The 21,771-nt window shown below is 40.3% G+C and overlaps 1 protein-coding gene across 1 annotated transcript in view; it reads right to left on the bottom strand.

Moving 5' to 3' along the window:
- The window catches only part of CDS1 (CDP-diacylglycerol synthase 1), a 74,054-nt gene that overhangs the window by 50,591 nt on the left and 1,692 nt on the right, over nt 1-21,771 (bottom strand). Inside the window, exons 2-3 of the mRNA XM_067557108.1 lie at nt 4,033-4,160; nt 1,188-1,284 (exon numbers count right to left, since the gene is read on the bottom strand). Of these exons, the coding sequence (XP_067413209.1) occupies nt 1,188-1,284; nt 4,033-4,160 (225 nt within the window). The remainder of the gene's footprint in view (nt 1-1,187; nt 1,285-4,032; nt 4,161-21,771) is intronic.

The following is a 21,771-nucleotide window of genomic DNA, read 5'->3' as shown; positions in this document are numbered from 1 at the left end:
TCGGAAGTCAGAAATATCTGATTTAGGTTGAAGACCCATCCTTAATTCTGCCTGCTTGCACATAATGCCTTAAAATATGGTCTCTGTATAAATATAAAGTAAAAAGTTGCAAGTCAGTTTGTTATAATCCTGATACTGATCTCCCTCTAACCTATTATGTTATGCCTGAGACAAAGGTGAACTTTTTCTAGAAAATCTCAAGTGAATCAAACAGTTTATTGATTATGATACCCTAAAAAGAGATATTAAACACATTTCCACAAATAATTATTTTAGCACTTCACAGAAAAAAATGAACCAGATAAATATTTTATTGAACTACCCTAGCTAATACAGTGTCAAGGAACAAAAATCAGTTGTTTAAAGTCAGATTTCAAAATTAGTGTTTTCTTTGGGGACATCAACTCTGGCAAGCTTAGTATAGGACATCCAATGACTGCTGAAAATCAGGCCACTCTGTATGGGGAGATGGGAAGTCATGCCAAAGGATGGCTGAGAATAATCTATGATTTTTAGAAGTGGAAATCTACCGTAAGTTTCAATCCCATATTCAAGGATCTCTATAACAAAAAGGACTAGTGATTCATTATTTTATTTTAAATTAAAACTAAGGAATCTTGAAATTTACGGTATATAAAAGTACCAATGAAGTCAGCAGTCCCCAAGAGCCATCTGTGAATGTCAATCCAGTAGCTTTCACAAGTGCTAATTCACTTAAATACAAGACAAAATGCTTATCAATTTGAAAGATCTATTCAGGGGTGTCAAACTCGCTGATGGTGGCGTGCCAAATTCACGTAACATGCCCTTCACAGGGGCCGTTCAATACCCGCCACCGAAAAATTTGCACTATCTTCCATTTTCGGCGGCGCAGCATGGGCCCTTTTCGGCTGCGGGATTTCGCAGTGGACCCTGTTGCCGCTTTAAGAGACTTCTGCGGAGGATGGTATTCCCGCTTTAAGACGCGCCTAAAGTGGGCCCTCTCTTAAAGAGGCAATGCCATACACAAATGAAATTTCGGCGGCAGCACGACTCATGCGGGCCACATCAAAAAGGTTCGCGGGCCAAATGCGGCCCGCGGGCCGTATGTTTGACACCCGTTCTATATAGTTTGTTCATTCATCATAATATATAAAATGAATATAAAGTAAATAAGTGACACAGGAAAATGTGTTTAGCAAACTTACAAGAAGCATCAGCATAAATGATCCCAGATATATGATCAGGAAAAATAATGAAATCATAGCTAATGTTAAAATTCCACGAATCCACCAGTTTTTCCATCTACAAAGAAAACACATTAGGACAATTAAAGAAAACAGTACAGTTACAGTGTCTTCATAGTAATAGATATCATTTACAGTAAATATTTCCTTTAGTAACTGAACAATTAATAAGGAAGTTTACAAATCGTGGCAACATGGGTAGCATGCTTACTGCTACAACATTTGAAGTGGTGCAGCATATGCTCCTCTTTGAAGACAGGCAGCTCTTGCTGGGTGATGTTGAACGGGCCCATGGTAATAGCCCTGCCCCTTTTGTGGAGTGGCTAGCACCACACATAGAGGCACATAGGGAGCAATCCTGTGCTCATATGAGCACGAGAACTGCAATATCAGCCGTGACATATATGCATGTGGGAGGAGATGGGGTAGGCTATTTGTACCCTTCTCCAATTGCACACCCATGCTGGATCTGGCCACAATCTGGTCCGTAGGGGGAAAGTTGCTGTTAGCATGTAAACATTTTTTTCCAAACATGAGATTCCTCTTTTAAAGGGGGTTCAAAAGGACTTGTCTAAGAAAAAAAAATCAAGATTGCTTTTCATACAATTGATCAGCAACTGGAATAAACACTCCAGTTGTAGGACATAAATTAAAACTCTAGTTGTAGGATTATTAATTACATTAAATTAACTCTAGTTGTAGGACATTACAAATAATTTGCAGCCTATTTTAAGAACAAACAAAATGTGAATTTTTAAAGGACCATTGTCAACCTGAAATACAGTTTATTTTTAACAGTAAGTTAAAGTATCTCTCGTACTATACTTACTCCCAAGTTTTCCTGTAAAAAACTGTGGTTTTATAGTCCTATTTTCCAATGCATTATGATATGAAAACCGCATAGGAAAAACAGGAAACTGGCTGCACAAGTTATATCATAAAACTGACTATATATACACAGTGCAGGCACATTAAAAAAAAAAAAATCTTTCTACTCTCTTGTTCATAACAATCTTACATGTGCCATGTAGCACAAGTAACAACATTGCTAGACAAATCTGAGTAAACTTAAAAGGGACACTGGCAACTTAGTCAATTTTAAAAATCTAATTTGAACTTAAGTTTGTTAGACATGTGTAATTTACTTTTAAAGAACTTTATTTATTGGCAAGTGAAGAGTATCCACTAAGGCCACTAAAATGAATTTGCTTGGGTACTTCAACAAAGGCAGAACCACTGCATTGCAACAGAGACTTCAGTACCCTATGCCGCACTCTTTGCTCATCTTAGTGGTATGTCATTATCACCACCAAAAGCCTCTCTTTTTAAAAAAAAATAAGGGCTTTCCTAAGAATTCCCTCTGAAAGTGGATGAGACCAAAAATAAACAAACCCCCACACCCTGAGTAAAAGTACTTCTTGACCAATGTAGAGCTATAAAGTCAGCTTTGATAAATAGGTGGGGACAGCACAGAGCCTAGCCTACCATTTAGCGTATGACAAGTGTGCTACCTCATCAACTTTTACTAGAGGAGATAGCACCGATAGCTAAGATTCTAAAGCCCAAATATAAAAATAGGGGAAATATTTTAGGGGCTTATATCATAGCTCATCTAGATGTTTGTAAAAACATTCCAATTCCAATTGGAATGCTGGTTCTGATATGCGACACAAGAGGCACTGCCTCAAGATATTTAATAATCAGAGTAGATATGATCCCAGTAAATAAACTTGAATACATTCTTCATAAAGCACCAAGAATTGCATTTTGCCTACAAAGAGTACTCATGATGGACATGCCCTTCAGAATAAAGATTCAAGAATCTAGAGTAGGGGATATTTTATATCCAGGCATTAGTTAGAAGTCCTAATGTCATAAATGGTATTCAGATAATGGGGCAAGTCTGATTCAAAGGCCTTTGTTCCTCAAGATGTTTAATCTAGTTTGGTGAACCTGAAAATGATAGTGTTTTGGTCCTGTTCGTTCTGTGAAAGCAGTAAAATGAAATTAGCATCCTGCTCTCGGAAGTGCTCAGTTTGTGCCCATGTTTCAGAGGGAAGGATTTCAATAAATTCTGCTTAACTACCAGAATAGCCAACAAGGTATGAGCACGTGACACACCAGGCAATTGGTTAATGTAAAATGAAGTTACAGTTAGAGGGCAAACAATAAATCTGGTGGGGACTCAATTTTTGAATAAGTACCCTTGAAATTTCATCATGGTTTGGAATGAAGGCCTCTCTGCACCTCTGTCTCCAACTCTTACTAAAATTTGGTATTATTTCCTAATAAAAGCTGCAAAACTTGACAGAAAATTGAGTGTAAAGGTGACCTGTAATCAGAATTTAGAATCTTCCATTGTAAGCAGCATGTCAAATAGCTGAGAGAAAGTCAGCATATTAAACCAAAAATTTCCTCTCTCTCTCAATATTAAAAGATCCTGCAACATCAGTCCCTATTACTATTGACTTTTGTGCTGTACCAAGATAAGAGGTAGTGATCAACAGGAGAGAACTGTTAAATATTGTAATTTAAAAGCTATGTTAGTTATTTAGAAATGGATGCAGCTGAGGAACTTTGGGTAGTATATTTTGAAAGCACGCTAGCTGTATGAAAATTGTTACACAAGCATGAATATAGCCCAGATGCCAAGATACTAAATCCAAAAATAACTATTTATTTTTGTGGCAGATGTTTCCTCATCAAACAAAAAACTGACGTTTCAATTTTATCTGTAATTACTTTTAGTCAGCAGTTCTCTCAACACCCTTATTCTAAATGCACTAAGAATCTTGTTTTACCATACCTGGAAGACAAGCCGGACAGAGCTCTCTTGAGAATTTCTGGAGTACTGTCTGTTGACGGGGGCACTTCTGGAATATCTGAATTATTTCTGAGATCTAGATCTCCACATCTATCACCCAAATCCATATCCTATGACAAAGTACATAAAAGAGTATTGTTTAACCTTCTGGAAGATAGCATATGCTTAGTCTCAAAGATTCGTTTGGCTGGTGACATGGAAATATCTGCTTCTAAGAAAATGTAAATGGCAGATCAGTAAAACTATAGACTTTTAGGCAGAGTGAAGTTTAGCTCACTATGTGTTTATACAGTTCATAAGAAGGTAGATTATTCACTTACTGTGATGGTATCTGCTACCTTCAAGCAGTCTCACCATCAAGGCTCATTCTCTGTATCCATAAATTTCTCAGGCACATCGACAGAGCAAACTTTGCAGTCTAACTTTCCAGCTGTGATCAATAATCAGTTTCTTACAAGATGACAGGGTATCTTTCTAGCACAAACAATATTCTTCACAAAACATATCAGTATTAGCAGTGGCTTGATTATTTTTTATTTATGTACTACAAAAACACCATGTTTATCCAAGGTCTGAGGATCAAGGTGCCTTGCTTCCCTGGAGCAAGTCCCACTTCAACAGCAGAAACAGAGCCACACTGTCAGTCTCTAGCTCAGCATTTCCTCCTATAACATACTCAGGACCTGTTATCTTTCTGACCTCATCCACTCACATCAGCTACTTACAAGAACTACACACAGTTTTGATTCCATCTTGCCATCCAGTGCCATAAACAGAGGGATCAAATACTCATAGTTCAGTTTAGCTACACTTTTTAAAAACTCCACTCTAGTCACAACCTTCCCATTTCCCCTTCCCATCTTTCATTTTCCCTTCTCTCTCCCACCTCATAACTCCACCAATCTTATCCACCTTCCTTCCTCCTTTCGTACCATTACCTTCCTATCCACCCATCTTCCCCCAAAATATTTCTTAAAGACACCTTCGAACTAACAAGACATGACCACTTAATTATAGGCTGTATCCCTTTCTTCCACTTGTGACGGGGTTTAAAAATCCCAAACTGGCAATAACAGATTTTTCAGTGGTGCAGAAGAAAAGGAAAGATGAGAAACAGGAGCTGCAGGGAGAGAGAATAGTTTACACAGATGTTCAAAGCCGTATCTGGTCTTCCCATTCAGTTCTAACTCCAGTCTTGTTTAGGAACTTCCCATCCTTTTCCTTCCCCATCCAATAAACACAGGGGGTAGTTAGCTCAAGGACCAGTCCTCATCATCTTTTGCAAACTCGGTAGGTGTTGCCCACTCTTACCAGGCCACTCTAACCAGTGATGTTATATTAACTATGATTATATATTATTTGCCCTAACTAGCTGCTAAAACCTTCACTAGGTGTGTATGTAGTGTTACTGTAGCCGAGTAAGTCCCAGGAAAAGATCTCTGTGTAAGTTCAAAAGTTTCTCTCTCTCACCAACACAAGTTGGTCCAATAAAAGTTATTACCTCACCCATCTTGTCTGCACTAGGCTTCTTATTTATACTTTGGTAGTGCCTACCAGTTAGTAATCTAAGTAGATTAGACAAAGGGTGAGATGAGAGTATAACACAGTGATGTTTGACAACTGTTTGTTCAAGTTGCGTTTAAGGGTTTTTTGCTTTTTCTAATACATAATTATTGAAAGGGTTTTGGTTTGTTTTACTTCATGTTTGTCAACAAGGTTTCTGTGTCCTGTAGTATACAAAAACATTAGTTCTTATATAGGGAGTTACTAGATTTATCGTGGAAAAAGAGTCTGATCAAAGCAAGCTCTTTAATCTAGAAGACTTCTCTGGTAGCTGAGAAAGAACCCATATATATAAATGGTTACACTTTCAAAATCATCTGAGGGGCACTCCACTTTACAGTATTCTATAATAGGTCAGCAAGTCAGTCCTAAAATTTATGTTGAAGGTTAACAGGCTTGCCTGTCTTCAGGCAATATTCCAACTGCAGTGATCACTGCTTGTGTGCATTTAATCAAATATCAATTTGGTTATCTATCTCTACAGCTTCCAAAAGCATGGCAGTTCACTTTTAACCGTGGTTAGCATTTAAAAACTGGAAAAGTTTTAGTCTCAGATTAACATTTTCAGAAGTACCTAGGTGGAATAGGGCTTGTAATGAACAAACTTAATCCAGGGCAAGATGGGGTGTAAATCTACCTCACTGCACACTGTATCCTTGTGGACCCTGTTACCATGCATTAGAAGTTCGTAGTGCACTTTGATCTATGGCACTTTTCTAAGTCTCGTTTTCAAAAGTCATGTAAGAGCCTAAGTCCTACTGACTTTCACTTAAATTTAGGCTCCTAAGTGTCTATCACTTTTGGAAAAGGGACTGAGGGTGGTCTACACTGGGACCTTACTCTGGCACAGGTATATGCCTCAGGGGTGTGAAAATCCACACCCCTTAAGAGATAACTGCTGACCTAACAACCCCCTGTGTAAATAACGTTTGGTCAACAAATTCTTCTGTTGAACTAGATACTGCCTCTTGAGGAAGTGGATTAACTACAGCGACAGACAACCCCCGTCACTGTAGTGAGTGTCTACCCTGAAGTGCTACATTGGCCCAGCTGCAGCACTGCAGCTGTTTCTGTAGCATTCCAAGTGTGAAAAGCCTAAGTCTGATGCATATTTGAAAATTTTTGCCCTTAGTCTCACTAAATGAGCTATAGAACCATGAGTGCTGTTTTTAGTCTTTAATATACATGTTCCAGCTATGCCCATATGCAATAGGCAAGAATAGTAAAAGGATTTCTGTGCTGATACCAGACAGTGGAACAATCCCCTATTACTATATTGGACTGTGAATTGTGTCCAAACTCTATCCCTCACAACAAAATACCAATAAAGGCAAGTATTGCCAGAATTTGTGAAGACTAAAATTACATGATCTGAAAAAGAGCTTTGTGTAGCTGGGAAGCTTGTCTCTTTCACCAACAGAAGTTGGTCTAATAAAAGATATTCTCCCACCCACCTTGTCTCCCTAATAAGTTTGATGTCCTCTATCTTCAGCTCCTTAAACCAGGCAACATAACATTTTAAGTGAAAAAGTGAAGGAATCTGGATCTTCAAGGACCCAGTTTTCTTAAGGCCACTGCAGCATTTAAGCGTCAGTAAGACAATTAACTGCCGCAGGAAAAACACAAAAGCCTAAACTCACATTTGATAAGTAAAGAGTTTTTCAATTCATTTTTTAAAAGGTTAACACAATGATGAGAAGAGGAAAGTAAAACTCCTGAAGACACTATTAATACGGTGAATGAAGACCTCAAGAGAGAAGTACAGTATTTAAGAAGATTAATAAAATTAACATATGGAAACGTCAGCATCATAAAAAGGAAGCAAGAGGTATTTTTCAATACAGGCATGAAATAAAAATTAGATTTCATTTATCAGATTTGTAACTTATCTAAGATTAACTCTTCCAGAAAGTTAATTTCTTCTATGTTATCTAGCACTACAGGTATCCACTGTGTTTTACAAGTAAACGTCAACCATACAGTGTGCATCCTACACCTAGTTTACTAGATCAAACATGCTCTTGTTTGCAGTAAACTAGAGGACTCGCTTCCAAATACTGGACCCAATACATTACAGGTTTCTATAAACAGAATTACACTACTCTTGGTAAATCTAGTAGCTAGGGTTTTGTTCAGCCAAGAAAGTGGCTACTGTGATGAAATAGTCTGGTAGTCTGCGGTTCTATTGCTTCAAGTTTCTTAACTCCATATAGGTCTTCCCCTCCCCCAATGTAAAGTCTGTTTGCATTAGAGGTATTTGAAACCACTAGGAGAAAAGTAGCAATTTACCTCCATTGTTTAAAAGCAAAACTTGGATATGATCTTGCGCTAGCTTGCCTCTTCTTTCAAAAGTACTCAAACCTACTGTTTAGCTGACAATATTTTGAGTTCAGTTGAAACAGCGAGCACGGTTTTCTGAAATATTAAGCATAGAGGCTCATTCAAAGGCCCCTAGACCTCACTGAACGTTGACAAACACCTCACTGGAAACCAGTCTGACTTACCAGTGTGTTTCATATTGTTAAAATAGATGTTAAGCTATAAGAATGTGTTTAGACTTTATGAAATGCTTGTGAGTTGCTGTATGCATTACTTTCAGTTTTAAATTCTGTAGCCTATGTTATAAGATAATATTAAAGCATTTACTTTGTAACTATAAAAGTGTTTGTTCTAAAATTGTAAATCCCCACTGTTAAGACAGAAGCATCACCAGGTGTGAAATACTAGTTTACCAAAAAAGGTGTCATCTGCCCAACAAAAGAAGGCCTATAGATATCAGCCATTGTGGAACACTGGTGGACAAAAGACTTTGTTGACCCCCCCCCCCCCCCCCCCACACACACACACACACCCATGAAGTGGAGAGTACACAAACCCTCATCCCGAGCTCTTTGGGAAAGGGATAAAAAGAAAAACTTATCACCATGCAGCTTGGAATATGGAGAGGGCTATATTTCAAAGCATAAGCAAGGGATTCCCAAGTTGTTTAGCTTGGGTTGGGCCTAGGTAACATACAGAGCTTGCACATTACAGCAGCTTCTATTATCAGGGTAGCCAAACCGTGGCTCGGGAGCCGCATGTGGCTTTTATAGTTAAAGTGCAGCTCACGGAGCCCCAATGCCCCCTCCAATTCTCCACCTACCAGACTGGGGTGGGGAGTTCAACACTTCTATCATGCAGTGGGGGAGTGAAGGCTAGAGGTTTCTGCCCAGCAGGAAGGGGGTCTCAGGGCTTTAGTCCCAGGGGGCACAGTTGTCAGGGCTTCAGCCCCATGGTGGGGTGATGGGGCTAGGGGCTTTTGCCCCGTGGGAGACACCTGCTGGGCCTTTGGGTTTCCACTCTGTGGCAGGGTGGTGATGGGGCTCAGGGCTTCTGCCCCTGGGGGTGTGCCTGACATGCCCTGAGCCCCACCACCACCCCACAGGGCTTAAGCCCCGTGGCCCAGCAGGTGCACCCTGACTCTCAAACTTCTGAAAATTGTTGTATGTGGCTCTGAGGGTCAATAAGTTTGGCCACCCCTGTTCTATTACTTTTTGAAAGCTAAGACTGCAGTTCATTTCTGTATGTATAATTTACCTGCTTTAACTTTGTAAAGAACTCATTTCATTTTCCTAGTTAATAAACCTTTAATAGTTTAATATTAGTTTAAATAGGTAAAATATTAACCTAATATTTAGTTTAATATTAGGTTAATAAACCTAATAGTAGTTTAATATAGGATTGGCTACAAGTACTGTCTTTGGTGAGAGATCTAAGGTACAATTAACCTGGGGTAAGTGACTGGCCATTTGGGACTGGGAGGAACCTGAATATTGTGATTTTTAGGGTAAGAGACTATCTATCACAAAGGCAGGCTTGCCTGAGTGGCAAGATAGACCAAAGTGCCCCAGGGGCCTGTCTGTGACTATGTTAAGTCTAAACAGTGCTTGAGGAATTCACACTTGATACTTGGTTGGTGAAATTTATTTCTAGAACTCACAACTAGTTTGAAGTCTGTGCTCTGCTTCTTGACAGTCTGCCCTGTGTCTGGCACTCACATTTGTGAGCCACTCCAGAAAGCCTGATGCAGGCTACTTAGCTATAGGTAATAAATGCTGTGATGTATTTTTTTAAATCTTAGTCAAATTCATATTTGTTGTGACAATAGCCTGCTATAGATGTCAAAATGCTGCACAAGCAGTTTACAAATTTGCATTCCAAGCCTGTAGCTTATCTGACTCCGACATTTCTGAGTAGTTTTTTCAAAGCTGTACTACTTTTATTGTGTAGAGTACAAATGGTGAAAAAAAGCCTAAATCAAATCCATTTAATTATGCTAAAGTAATTAATAGATCCATCTAGCTCCTTAGCTTTTCAAAATTGGAAATTCTGACAAGGTTATCTAGGGTAGTATAACAACTACAGATATCTAATAATATGCTTTTATTTCACTATTCAGGCTAAGGAAACAGACAGGGAAAGGATTAATTTTTTTGGGGGGGGAAGAAGAGCCTTCTATCAGTTGCTTTTGTCCCAGTTGCACACTTAAAACAAAAACTTAAATCTGTCCATTTCTCCATCAACAATGATAATAGCACTTTGAGCCAAATGACACCTTCTCTACAACAAGTTTCCTAGGGAGGAATAGCTTCTATGACCATACAACAACTGTTTTTAAAAAGTTGTTAATGTCAATTGTGTATTTTGTAGAAACTGAAGGCTTTTGGAGAAAGAGGCCTTTCTGTCCTTCATAGCTGGAAACAATTCAACAATGGGACCACAAATGTATAAAACAAATCTGCTCAAGTTTGTAATTTCAGACAGGCCCTGGCACCCTTCACATTACATGACATGCCCAATATTCTCATTTGCAGCCATCTTAGTGATGATCACAACTCTTTGGCTATAGATTTCCAAGAGCAGTTCCAAACTTGCAGAAAGAACCTTTGGCATATCTCCATGTATAATTTATTCCAGCATAACCTTCAATCATAAATCTATTATCCCCCAGTCATTTTAGGAGATAAATATGAGGATTTTTTCTTTAATAGCTTGCTAGCTGTCACCTGCATCTTTGAGAATATGTCTGAAAGCATGGCTCTGTGTTAACTGGAATGCCTTGCTGAAAATGAGGCTTTTTCTATCTTTATCACAAACCCATGTGTTTGGAGATCACGTGTTGCATTCCAACTAGAGTGGATGATACCCTGACCAATGATACTGAAAATATGGATACTTACAAAGGCAGAATAGCGAGTATTTTGTACTGGAAATGGCTGTTCTGATAGAATGAGAAAGTTTTATTAACAGTGAGGACTTGGTACATGGAGGCACTCATCTGGCACATCAATGAAAATTAGAAATTCTACAGGAAAGTTCATAGACAACATGGATGTTAGGAGTTTCCATCCTGAACAAAATGCTCTTCACAGGCCTACAGTTGTGTGTCATGTCTAGAACTCTACTCATATTTTCCCCTGTAGCCGGGAGGGGTGGTCCCCCTCTGAGGAGGACCCAGAGAGGGAGCCAGACCCACCCTGGCTGACAGAAGCCTGTCCCAGGGAAACACCTGACCGGAGGCAAGGGGGCGGGTCCAGGCCTTTAAAGGCCCCAGTAGCCCCACCTGGCCGGAAGCAGGGGGGCGGAGCTAGGCCTTTAAGAGCCAGGCCGGCGAGCTCAGTTGGTGAGAGGTGGCTGAGGGGGAAGGATGTGTTTCCTCTGGAGTGCCTAGCCAAGGCTGGGCCGGGGAGCCGGGCTGAGAGGGAGTGGCTGGCCTTAAACCCAGCCTGGGGATCGACCAAGGCCTCCCCCAGGTACCCTATGGCCTGGGAGTTGGAGGGATCACCAGAGACCCCCCATGGCCTGGGAGCCGGAAGAAGGCCCGTCGGGGCTCCCCGAGGACTACGAGCCTGAGGAGAACCCCCTGGAAACACCCGGGGCCTGGGAGCCGGAGGCGGATCTGCCAAAGCAGTGCCGAGCCTGGGACCCCGAGGACCTACCGGCCCTGCCCGAGGCCTGGGGACCGCAGGACCTGGAGGCGCTACCCTTCGAGGATGAGCCCATGGAGCTCCCTGAGCTGCTGCCCATGGATGACGAGGGCCTAGCCGCTCTACCCAACCTCAGCGACCCAGAGGAGGCAGGTACCGGGGGTTTCGGGGAGGAAGAAGCCCAGGGATAGCTGCACGTTGGTGGCTGAGTCAGGGGCAACCCGGGCGGCGTGTTGAGGCCGGATCCCCGCCGACCCGGTGGCAAACGCCGTTGCCACTGCCAGGTCCCTGGGCTGGGACTCAGTGGAGACGGGCGGGCCTGCGTCCCCCTCCCCCCTTCCCTATCCTCTGAGAGGAAGCCTTCCCCGCCGTGCCGTTCCAGAGAGCGGCTTGCTGCCGTGCCAGCCCTGCCTGAGGGCCTGGCTGTAGACTGCCTGCCTTGAGAAAGGCGCAAGACTGCTCCTGACCAGAGGTAGCCAGGAGGGGTGGTCCCCCTCTGAGGAGGACCCAGAGAGGGAGCCAGACCCGGACGCTGCTCCCCGATTCCAGGGACACGTCCACATCCCCACACACTTTTTTTTTTAAAGGGGTACTTCAATAGAAGTGACCTGATTTTCAAAGGCACTGAAGACCCAAGCTCCCACTAATCTCATTGTTCCTTAAGATAATCACTAACAAGCTATTAGAAGGTTTCCAGACATTTAAAATTAATTTATGCATAGGTCTATGTACCAAGTGAACAACCATGAGACACTCTTGTATATCAAGGATCACAATCAAGAATGTCCTTTGAGATTTGAATAGAAAGTTAATCCACTTCCTAACAGTATCCATGTATTAAAAGGCTGAGACTGCAGTTCAAAGCTGTAAAATAAAATTTGTGAAAGTCAGAGCAATTGAAGGGGTCCTGGTAAGGAAGGCTGTAGAAAAACTAAGTTTGTAAGGTATGCCATTTGCCAGTTTTTAGTTAAAAGAACCAGGGTCTGAAGTCACCCGAATTGGTCAGGATTACAGACTGTAAATATTTTATTTAGAACATAAGAATGGCCATAGTGGATCAGCCCAATGGTTCAACTAGCCCAGTATCCTGTCTTCCAACAGTGGCCAATCCCACGTGTTTTAGAGGGAATGAACAGAATAGGTAATCAAGTGATCCATACAGTTGGCCATTCCCAGCCTCTGGCAAATAGCCATGATGGGCAGGGATTGCTAACAGCCATTGAGGGACCTATCCTCCATGAATTTATCTAGTTCTTTTTTGAACCATGTTATAGTTTTGGCCTTCATACCATCCTCTGGCAAAGAGTTACACAGGTTGACTATGCATTGTGAGAAGAAATACTTCGTTTTGTTCGTTTTAAATCTGCTGCCTATTAATTTCATTTGATGACCTCTAGTTTTTCTGTTATGAAATGGAGTAAACAACACTTCCTTATTCACTTTCTCCACACCAGTCATGATTTTATAGACCTCTACCATATTCCCCCTTAGTTGTCTCTTTCAAGCTGACAAGTCCCAGTCTTATTAATCTCTTCTCATATGCTTTTCCATACCCCTAATAATTTGTTGCCCTCTTCTGTACCTTTTCCAATTCCAATACATCTTTTTTGAGATGGAGCGACCAGATCTGCATGCAGTATTCAAGATGTGGGTGTACCAGGGATTTAGAGGCAATATGACATTTTCTGTCTTATTATCTATCCCTTTCCTAATGATTCCAAAATTTTTAGCTTTTTAGACTGCCACTGCACATTGAATGGATGTTTTCAGAGAACTGTCCATAATGACATCAAGATCTCTTTCTTGACTGGTAACAGCTAATTTAGATCCCATCGTTTTATATTTATAGTTGGGATTATGTTTTCCAATGGGCATTACTTTGCATATATCAACATTGAATTTCATCTGCCATTTTGTTGCCCAGTCACCTGGTTTTGTGAGATCCCTTTGTAACTCTTCAGTGTCTGTTTTGGACTTAACTATCTTGAGTAGTTTTGTATCATCTGCAAATATTGCTACGTCACTGTTTACCCCTTTTTCCAGATCATTTATTAATATGTTGAATAGCACTGGTCCCAGTACAGACCCCTGCAGGACACCACTATTTACCTCTCTCCATTCTGAAAACTGACCATTTATTTCTATTTTTTTATCCACTCCTCTCATTTGAGTGTGTGATTTTTAGTTGTAGATTCCGGTTATAGGATCCAGACCTCCTTAAAAGTAGGTCTGCTAGCTCTACAAAATGACTCCTCTAAGTGTATGTCTGCACTACAATCAAAAGGTGTGACTGCATCATGTATATGAATAATTGTACTAGCTTCACACCTCCCATCTGCAGTGCTGACATACCCTTCAATAGTCCATGATCTGGGAGAAGACTGATAGAGCTTCTTTACTGGAGTAGACCCTAATGTACCCTTCCCACACACATACTACTTATCAAGAGTACAATAAAAAATAAAATGTAGATGGGAATCTGAAATAACAAAACACTACATTTATAAGGTACTCAATACATGAATGCTTACTATGGTCTTTTTGAAAACATTCAACATAGCAACTAAACATTTTACATAAACTTCCTCCACATTCATCTAATAAAATCTCAACCATAATTCTGAGCCAAACATAATTCTGTATCTCTAGTAAATGAGAACTACATTCATTACCACTTTAGATTCTAAAGTCCCAGTATATTTATATATGCATCCCAATGTTTAAAGAAGCCTTCTTCCGTGTTAAATTGATGTGATTTTAGTAGGTTAGAACATGGCTGCTTCTAATGTGGCTTTTATTCTCAATAGATTTAGAATTTTTTTTTTTTTTTTTTTTTTTTTTTTTTTTTTTTTAAACCTTGCAGACAGTGTTGTACATTCTTAAGTCAAAGCCAGGGAAATAGTTCTAGGGATCAAATCTCAATGTATGATGGACAAACTTGGAATGTATGACATGGTACATCAAAAGCGTGGTATACATAATGGCAGTTCCAAAGGCAATGAGTGAGGGATCACATTTAGAGCCTCTTAAATGTAACTCTGGATTCACGTTGCCCAAAACTGAATAGAGGCAAGCATATGTAGCAAAAGCACTGCATTCACTTGTGAATGTTACAAACACAGGCTTCAAAAAGCATATTCACGGGCAATCAACATGAGATAGAAAGCATTTAAGAAGAAGTCTAAAGATCTCAAGACTAAGGTATAGAACTTGGATACATGCTTATGAGGGTTTCATAAAAAGGCTGCAGAACAGAGGTAGAAGCTTCTTTAGGAGAAACACATAAGTGGTGACTTACCTTAATTTTCTTTCAAAATTAGTTTTTCCTTTAATAGTTGAATCAAAGCATTTCGTTTACAGGTTAGTATAGAAATCTTAAGTAGATTCATGTGTACGATCTTATAGTGGTGTAGTATTCTGCATATACACAGGGTAAACAGTGATCCACTGTGTCATCTAAGTACAAAATTTAAAGGACTGACGAAAGGACTCTTGTGTAACCAGGCCTCATTTAACACATTCCTTGAGTACATTTTTCAGTATACAGCTAATTAACCACATATGACTCTTGGCTGCTCATTTATGAATGAGCTTAATGCTAGCATTTTACACATGCAGAGTATGACTTTCCAATGAGAAAAAGCCAACATTTTCACCTTGATCACTGCTTTAATTCTAGCCCCAGCCATTTCAGCAAAACAGCTGTTCACAAAGTTACAAGAACTCATATTTGAGGGTTGTTGGGGGGGGGGTTTGGGGGAAGATTGTTTTATTTTAATATAATGGAGAAAAATTTCCAACTCATTTTCAAGAAGGGAACAACTACAGATAATTCAAACTTTCAAAAACCCTACCAGACAGGTGCTGGAAAGTTTCAACTTGAAAAATTAAATTTACAACGGAAACAGGGATTGAAAGGTAAATGAATAAGCAACCTTAAGAAATCTGTCACTAGAATTTCAGCTATAGTTTACAAGAAAACAGCATTGAGGAAAAAAAAGGCCTCCACATTCTCAGGAAGGAGACTATAGTAATGATCAGATCAGTAACTTCAGCAGTACTGAATAGTCACAAGAACATACCACTTGATGTAGATCTAAGATGTGACTTTGTAATATCGTAGGATAGTGTTTGTCAATTTTTTCAGCATGGCTACATTTTATTCAAAGTCAAATTCTGATAGAAGGGGGTTATTTACTACAAAAAACCACAAAACAGTGATATCACTGATATAGATAAACCCATACAATAAGTATTTTAAGAAGGTGACAGAATACTTGAGCTTGAAGTGTAAGGAGGTGCAGGGAGTGAGGGAATGAGATTTTCTTTGCTTTTATAAGTAGTAGTATCATACCATCTAGTATTCCTAGTCATGGATCAGGAGCCTACTTTGCTAGGCCCTTTACAACACAATTACAATTTTCAATGCCTCATGACTCCTTCTCCAACCGCCTTTCTTGCAACTCTCATCATCCCCCCAACCCCACTCCCAGGAGTCAGACCTACAGTTCAGAAACTGTTATCTAGCCCTTTATGAGGCTCTATTTTCAAATAATTTGCCAGTATTAGTCTTCAATAGCCTCATAAGTATTACATCAGTTCTACCAATGAAGAAATCACTTTACTTCTATTTTCAAAGCCAGAAGCAGATACTGAATCTAAATTAGCAATCTGGAATTTTAACTCCCAGTCCAGTTCTGATTTCGAGGTCCTGTCATGCCCCCCCTCCCCACACACACACAGCCTTTCCTCACAACCCCCAGCAGAGGGGCCTGGTGGGTTTGAGGAAATGGCCAGAGCTCTATGCTAGGAGCCAGATAAGGCTGCCATAAATTAAAGCTCCCAGGGTCTTACTCTAGGAAATGCTTTACCCTCTGGAGCATCTCAGAATCTAAGACGCGTAAAGCCCCTTTTCTTCTCATCCTCTTAAAATGAGCCTACTCTTCTGTGCCTCCTGGTCCTATGTCTTTCTCTCAGCAGTATTTGGAAGCATGACAGCACTTTGCTTCCACTAGTCTATTCACTGCCCAAAAATCTCTAACGCAGAGCGAGGGTCAGTAAGAGTGTATGACGATGAACGATAGTATAACATTGTGTTGGATACTAACACAGAGAAAATGGCATATTTTGTTAGGAGTGTGTCAGGTTTGGTTTGTTTGCAGTGCCTTCTGTCATCTTCAGTCACAACTGGACTGATAAGGGCAGGAGACACATTACCTTAACTCTATATATATATATATAATATATCCTAATTTTCAGATGCATGTTCGTTTTAATTTAACTCTTTATTTTCTGATTTTCAGAGATTTAAGTACAAGTGCATTTGATATTCTGGACAGGTACAAGGCATTGCTGGTCAACCTTAATGCTGCATTAACCAAGTTTTCAAGCAGTGAATTTCCCTTGTTTTTTGAGAAAATGGTGTTAGTAAGCAGGCACTTGTGGGGTGGGGGGTGTGTGGGGGGAAAAAAAACGAAGTATCTTCCTTGCAATGTTACCAGCTCTGCCCACCAGTAAGGCTGAAATCACCATGAGGACAAAGGAAGGTGTTAATTCATGGGTTGTAAGGAACCCATCTAACAGCTGGAGGCAACTCTTCAAAACTTAAGAGAATCACAGAGGGCTCATTCATCCCAATGGGATGTTCTCAGGTTAAATTAGACACCTCTGAGAGATGTAACTGTGTATTCATCTCAATGGATGTTCTCTTCTCCCCCACCCCTTCAAAAGCTTTCAGTCTTTCTTGCAGAATACCAGTTTTCAAAACACATCTCCCTATGCAAGTAGGAATCTATCATTCAGCCTGACATGCAGCACAATCAGTGGATTTTTTTTTCCCCACTCCCATCAGGATCATTTTCAGCCTCATATCCACATCTAATATCCTTGCTCTTGCCAGACAGCACACATTTCAGTTCTCTGGATGTTGTGCAGTACTATTGATTCTTCTGAGTATGGAGTCCCCAATCACACAGAACTAGTTCTTTTTGGTTTTACGGTCTCTCTTGCAGTCCCCTGTATATCATCCTAATTTTTCCTTAGACTCCAGTCCCTGGCTATCTCCATTGTCTCCTCTCTTCTCCAGGGACTGTCTTCCTTCTTTTCTTCCTTGCCTGTTTCTCCTCCTCATTCCTCAATTCAGCAAATGTTACTCAACAGAATTTCAAGACCACTCGCTGATCTCTTCCTCTGCCTTGCCCTCATGGTCTTTCTTCAATGGATCCCGCTCTTCTTCTAGCAGAATGCCCTCCAGTTCCTTTTGTTTGACATGTGTCCACAAATATTGAGAGACCTGTATCACCTCTGCTCTCCTCTCCTGCGTCATACCTTCAACTCCCCATCTGAATTCCATCAGCGTCTCCACTGCAGCTTTAATCCTTAGATCTTCTTTGCCATGAGCATTTCCAGGTGTAAGTTGCTTCCATCAGATAGTCAGTCAAGGATGATATGCATCCCACAACTTCTGCACCCAACCATCCTCTTTGTCGCCTCTCCTCTCTGGATCACTTCTAGAGCTGCCTCAGTAGCCACTGTCTTTTCTTAGACCTTATTCCTAGAAAAAAAGAAATAAAAAAGGAGGAAGAAAAAAAAAAACCTAACCCCTACAGAAACTCTGCTGTTAATTGCTCCAATGTTTCCTAGAGACTGGCTTTTAAACCTAGCCAAACTGGGCCAGCACTACCAGCATGTTAAGGGATATCAGCAAGCCCCTAGAAGAAATGACAACCTTCAAAATACAAAATCACCACCGTCCTCTCAGGTGAAACTCCCACAGGAGTCCAAAAAGCTCCAAAGATTTCTGTTCTCTGTTTTAACTTTTGTTTGTAGATGTATTTTTTGCTAGTGTGATGGCATTCTGTAGCAGGACTGGCTCAACAATTATTTGAGTAGTTGCCTAGCAGTCTCTAAGATAGACCTTTGAGTTACAGATGCAATTTGTACAAGCAACTATACTATAATAACCTTGTTTTTATTCAATATGGTTGAAGTATGAAGAAGCAAAGCTCAGTACTTCAGTTTTCCATATACTGAAACCAGCAGTTCTCCACTGTGGTGCACAGAGCAGTTGCTAGAGATGCACAGAAAGCTGCCTGGTCAAATGGTGCTGGGTATTGTCAATTCAAGTTCATAAGTTACATTAAAAAGATAAGATATGTTAAATACTTTCTCAGGATTAGATTGCTATAGTTTCTACAGGTACGTTTCATGAATATGAATGGGAGAAAATCTGGTTGGCAGTCAAGTGGGAGAGGAGGTAGTCAACTAGATACTCTATTAAATTTGAATCTGTACTATGGAAGTTTGAGAACCCCTGATTTAAATTATTAGATGGGGAATTGTGTGTATCTTTGAGGGTGGTAATGAGGAGGAGATCAGGTCAAATGATTCTCCCGCCCTCCCCCACATATGATTTTTTTTTTTAAATTCAGTGTGGCCAAGTGCAAATGTTTCTGTTTATTGCCCCAAGAAGCCAGAAGTCTCACAAGATTGCAATGTAAACAATGACAGTTTGAACACACTCTTAGATCAACAATAATGTAGTCTAACAAGATTGTGTTAATCTGAGGCGATGACCAACAGCCATTTGTGGCTTATACCGTCTACGTTTCTGGATGTTGCTATGGTGATGGAATAGTAACAATAAGGATGTTTGAATGACCCTATACATTTCCATACGTTCAAGTGTTTTGGTTGAAATGTTTTTTAAGATGGATTCTTAACTTTGAATTTTCAAGCTTTCCAATTTTTTGTTATTGGAGGTGAGGAGAAAGAGAAATTATGTGGAAATTGCAACAGTCTCAGAGTTTGGAGGAGGGTTAAAACAAAGTGAATGATAGGTAAAATGTTAACCTGGAGTTAACTGAGTATTTTCTTTGTTTTTTCTGAATATTTCAGAAATGATAGGTGATAGCGCCTGTCATGCATGAAAGATGTTTACTTTCCTCTTTCTCCTGCTTCCCACTCCAGGCTGCCATATATTTCATTGCATACTTCTGCTTCCATCACTGTCACCTGCATTAGGGAACACATTGACTCTCTAAAAGACTTAACAGAAATCTTTGACTTTGTGTGACATAGTCCAAAAAAAACCGAGTCCCTGCCCCCCAGGAACAGGCGAAGGACGTGACGCTAAAAGTGAGGGTCAAACAGATAACAGAAGGACAAAAGTAACAGTTGTGATGGGGTCCAAGCCTCACCTAAGCACACCAGGTAACAAACTTGCACATCTGACTCTAGACCAGAAGCACATATTAGTAGACATGTTTGTCTTTACTGCATTGTTAGATTGAACTACAGCACTACTTTTGCCCTTACACAGACGTCTATCCACCCAATCTCTAGCTCAAATAAAGTGTTGATTTAAGCTGCCTGTCCCCTCAGGGTAGGTGGATTGAAGTCTGAGTGCTGCTGAGGGGGGAGCTAGTAATGCAAAGATGCAACAGCTTGAGTTACAACTCATAAGTTGCTAACTGAATCACTCTGGTAACCCAGTTACTCTGTCTAGTTTGGTGGTGTTTGGCAGTGTAACCACTCTTATTTGAGCTAGTGTAGTTACAGAGTAGTAACTGGAGCTTACTGTGAAGTGAAGAAAGCCCTTCAAGCTCTTCTTAGGCTGTCCTGAGGCAAAATGGATTAAGTTTGTTTTTATAAAATACTATAACCCTAAACTAAACAAAATTTAGGGGGTTACACTGGTCTGCTAAGCAGACGCCTGTACAGCAAGGTTTGTAGTTCACCTCAGTTCCTTCTCAACAGTACAGAAGTTAGGGGCTGCATTCTCTTATTTAGGGCTGCTGTACATTAGAAAATTAGAGACGGACCAGCCACATCACTCAGGGATGTGAAAAATCCACAACCGTGAGCAATGCAGTTAAGACGACCTCAGTCCCCATGTAGACAGCACTAGATTGACAGAAAAGTTCTTCCATGTACCTGGCTCCCACCTCTCGGGGAGGTGGATTACCTATGCTCCCATCAGCATAGTTAGTGTCTACACTGAAGTGCTGCTGTAGCATTTCAAGTGTAGACAAGCCCACAGATGCAGACATCAAGCACCTTATGAACATTTACTTAAATCTCAACATTAAGTATTGTCCTCATTCCAAAAATAGGAATACTTAGGTAGTTACCTGCCCAAGGTAACATTCAGTAGCAGATACAGGGATAAAACCTACAACTCTAGCAGTGCAACTATTACACCATGCTTCCTCCCTACTACTTTAAACATTTAGCTAACTGAAGTGCACACATGAATTACTCTAGTCGCTATGGTCTTTGTACACTCTGCTAAGTTTGTGGAATGTTTCAAGGGCATAATAAAGTGCTCCTGAACTGGCAACAAAAATCATTTCAGGGAAAATGAGGATCATTCAACCAAACCAAAAAAGTCAAGACATTTTACAGCTACTTAGATTAAAACAAATTTTAGCAGACAAAGGAATTAAAGTATTACTATCCCACCACTATTAAGACATAAGTGTTTCAATACTTGTCTTCCACTCCAGTGTCCTTTAGCTCTTCTATTTTCTCCTAATATTCCACAAAAGTCACATCAGGCCATATCCTGGCACATTTGGCCAGACATACATAGTACCTTGTTCTGAATTCAAAAATGTTAAAACTATCAAAACAAAAAGTATAAAAGCTTGCCATTTCTTTCAAGTTTTTAATAGCTTAAATATAAAGACCAAATCCAAAGCATCAGCAGAGGCCCTCCTCTATTATGAGTACAGGCTCTAGAGCCTGCAAACCCTTACTTGCATGATTTAGGATTACTACTATAAATAGTTTCATTGCTTCCCACAAGCCAGGATGTCAAGGATCGGCACCTTTTGCTGTATGGAATGAGATGAACGCACTTTGGAGGACAGGATTAGAATTCAAAAATTGGAAAATTGGTCTGAAATCAATAAGAGTAAATTCAAAGAACAAAATACAGAATACTGCACTTACAAAGTTAAATCAAATGCATAAATACAAAATGGGAAATAATTGGCTACAAAGCAATACTGCAGAAAAGGATTTGCGGGTCACAGTGGATCAAATTAAATGAGTCAAAGTGTTGCTGTTGCAAAAGACAAATATGCTTCTGGGACGTAATAACAGGAGTGTTGTATGTCGGACATGGGAGGTAAAACTGTTCCATTCTGCTTAGCACTGGTGAGGCCTCACCTGGAATATTTCGTCAAGT

This window comes from Emydura macquarii, unplaced genomic scaffold, assembly GCF_026122565.2.
Source record: "Emydura macquarii macquarii isolate MOO-44397 ecotype Brisbane River unplaced genomic scaffold, CSIRO-AGI_Emac_v2 contig_1790, whole genome shotgun sequence".
Taxonomy (NCBI): Eukaryota; Metazoa; Chordata; order Testudines; family Chelidae; genus Emydura; species Emydura macquarii.
This window is presented reverse-complemented; position numbering and strand designations above follow the sequence as displayed.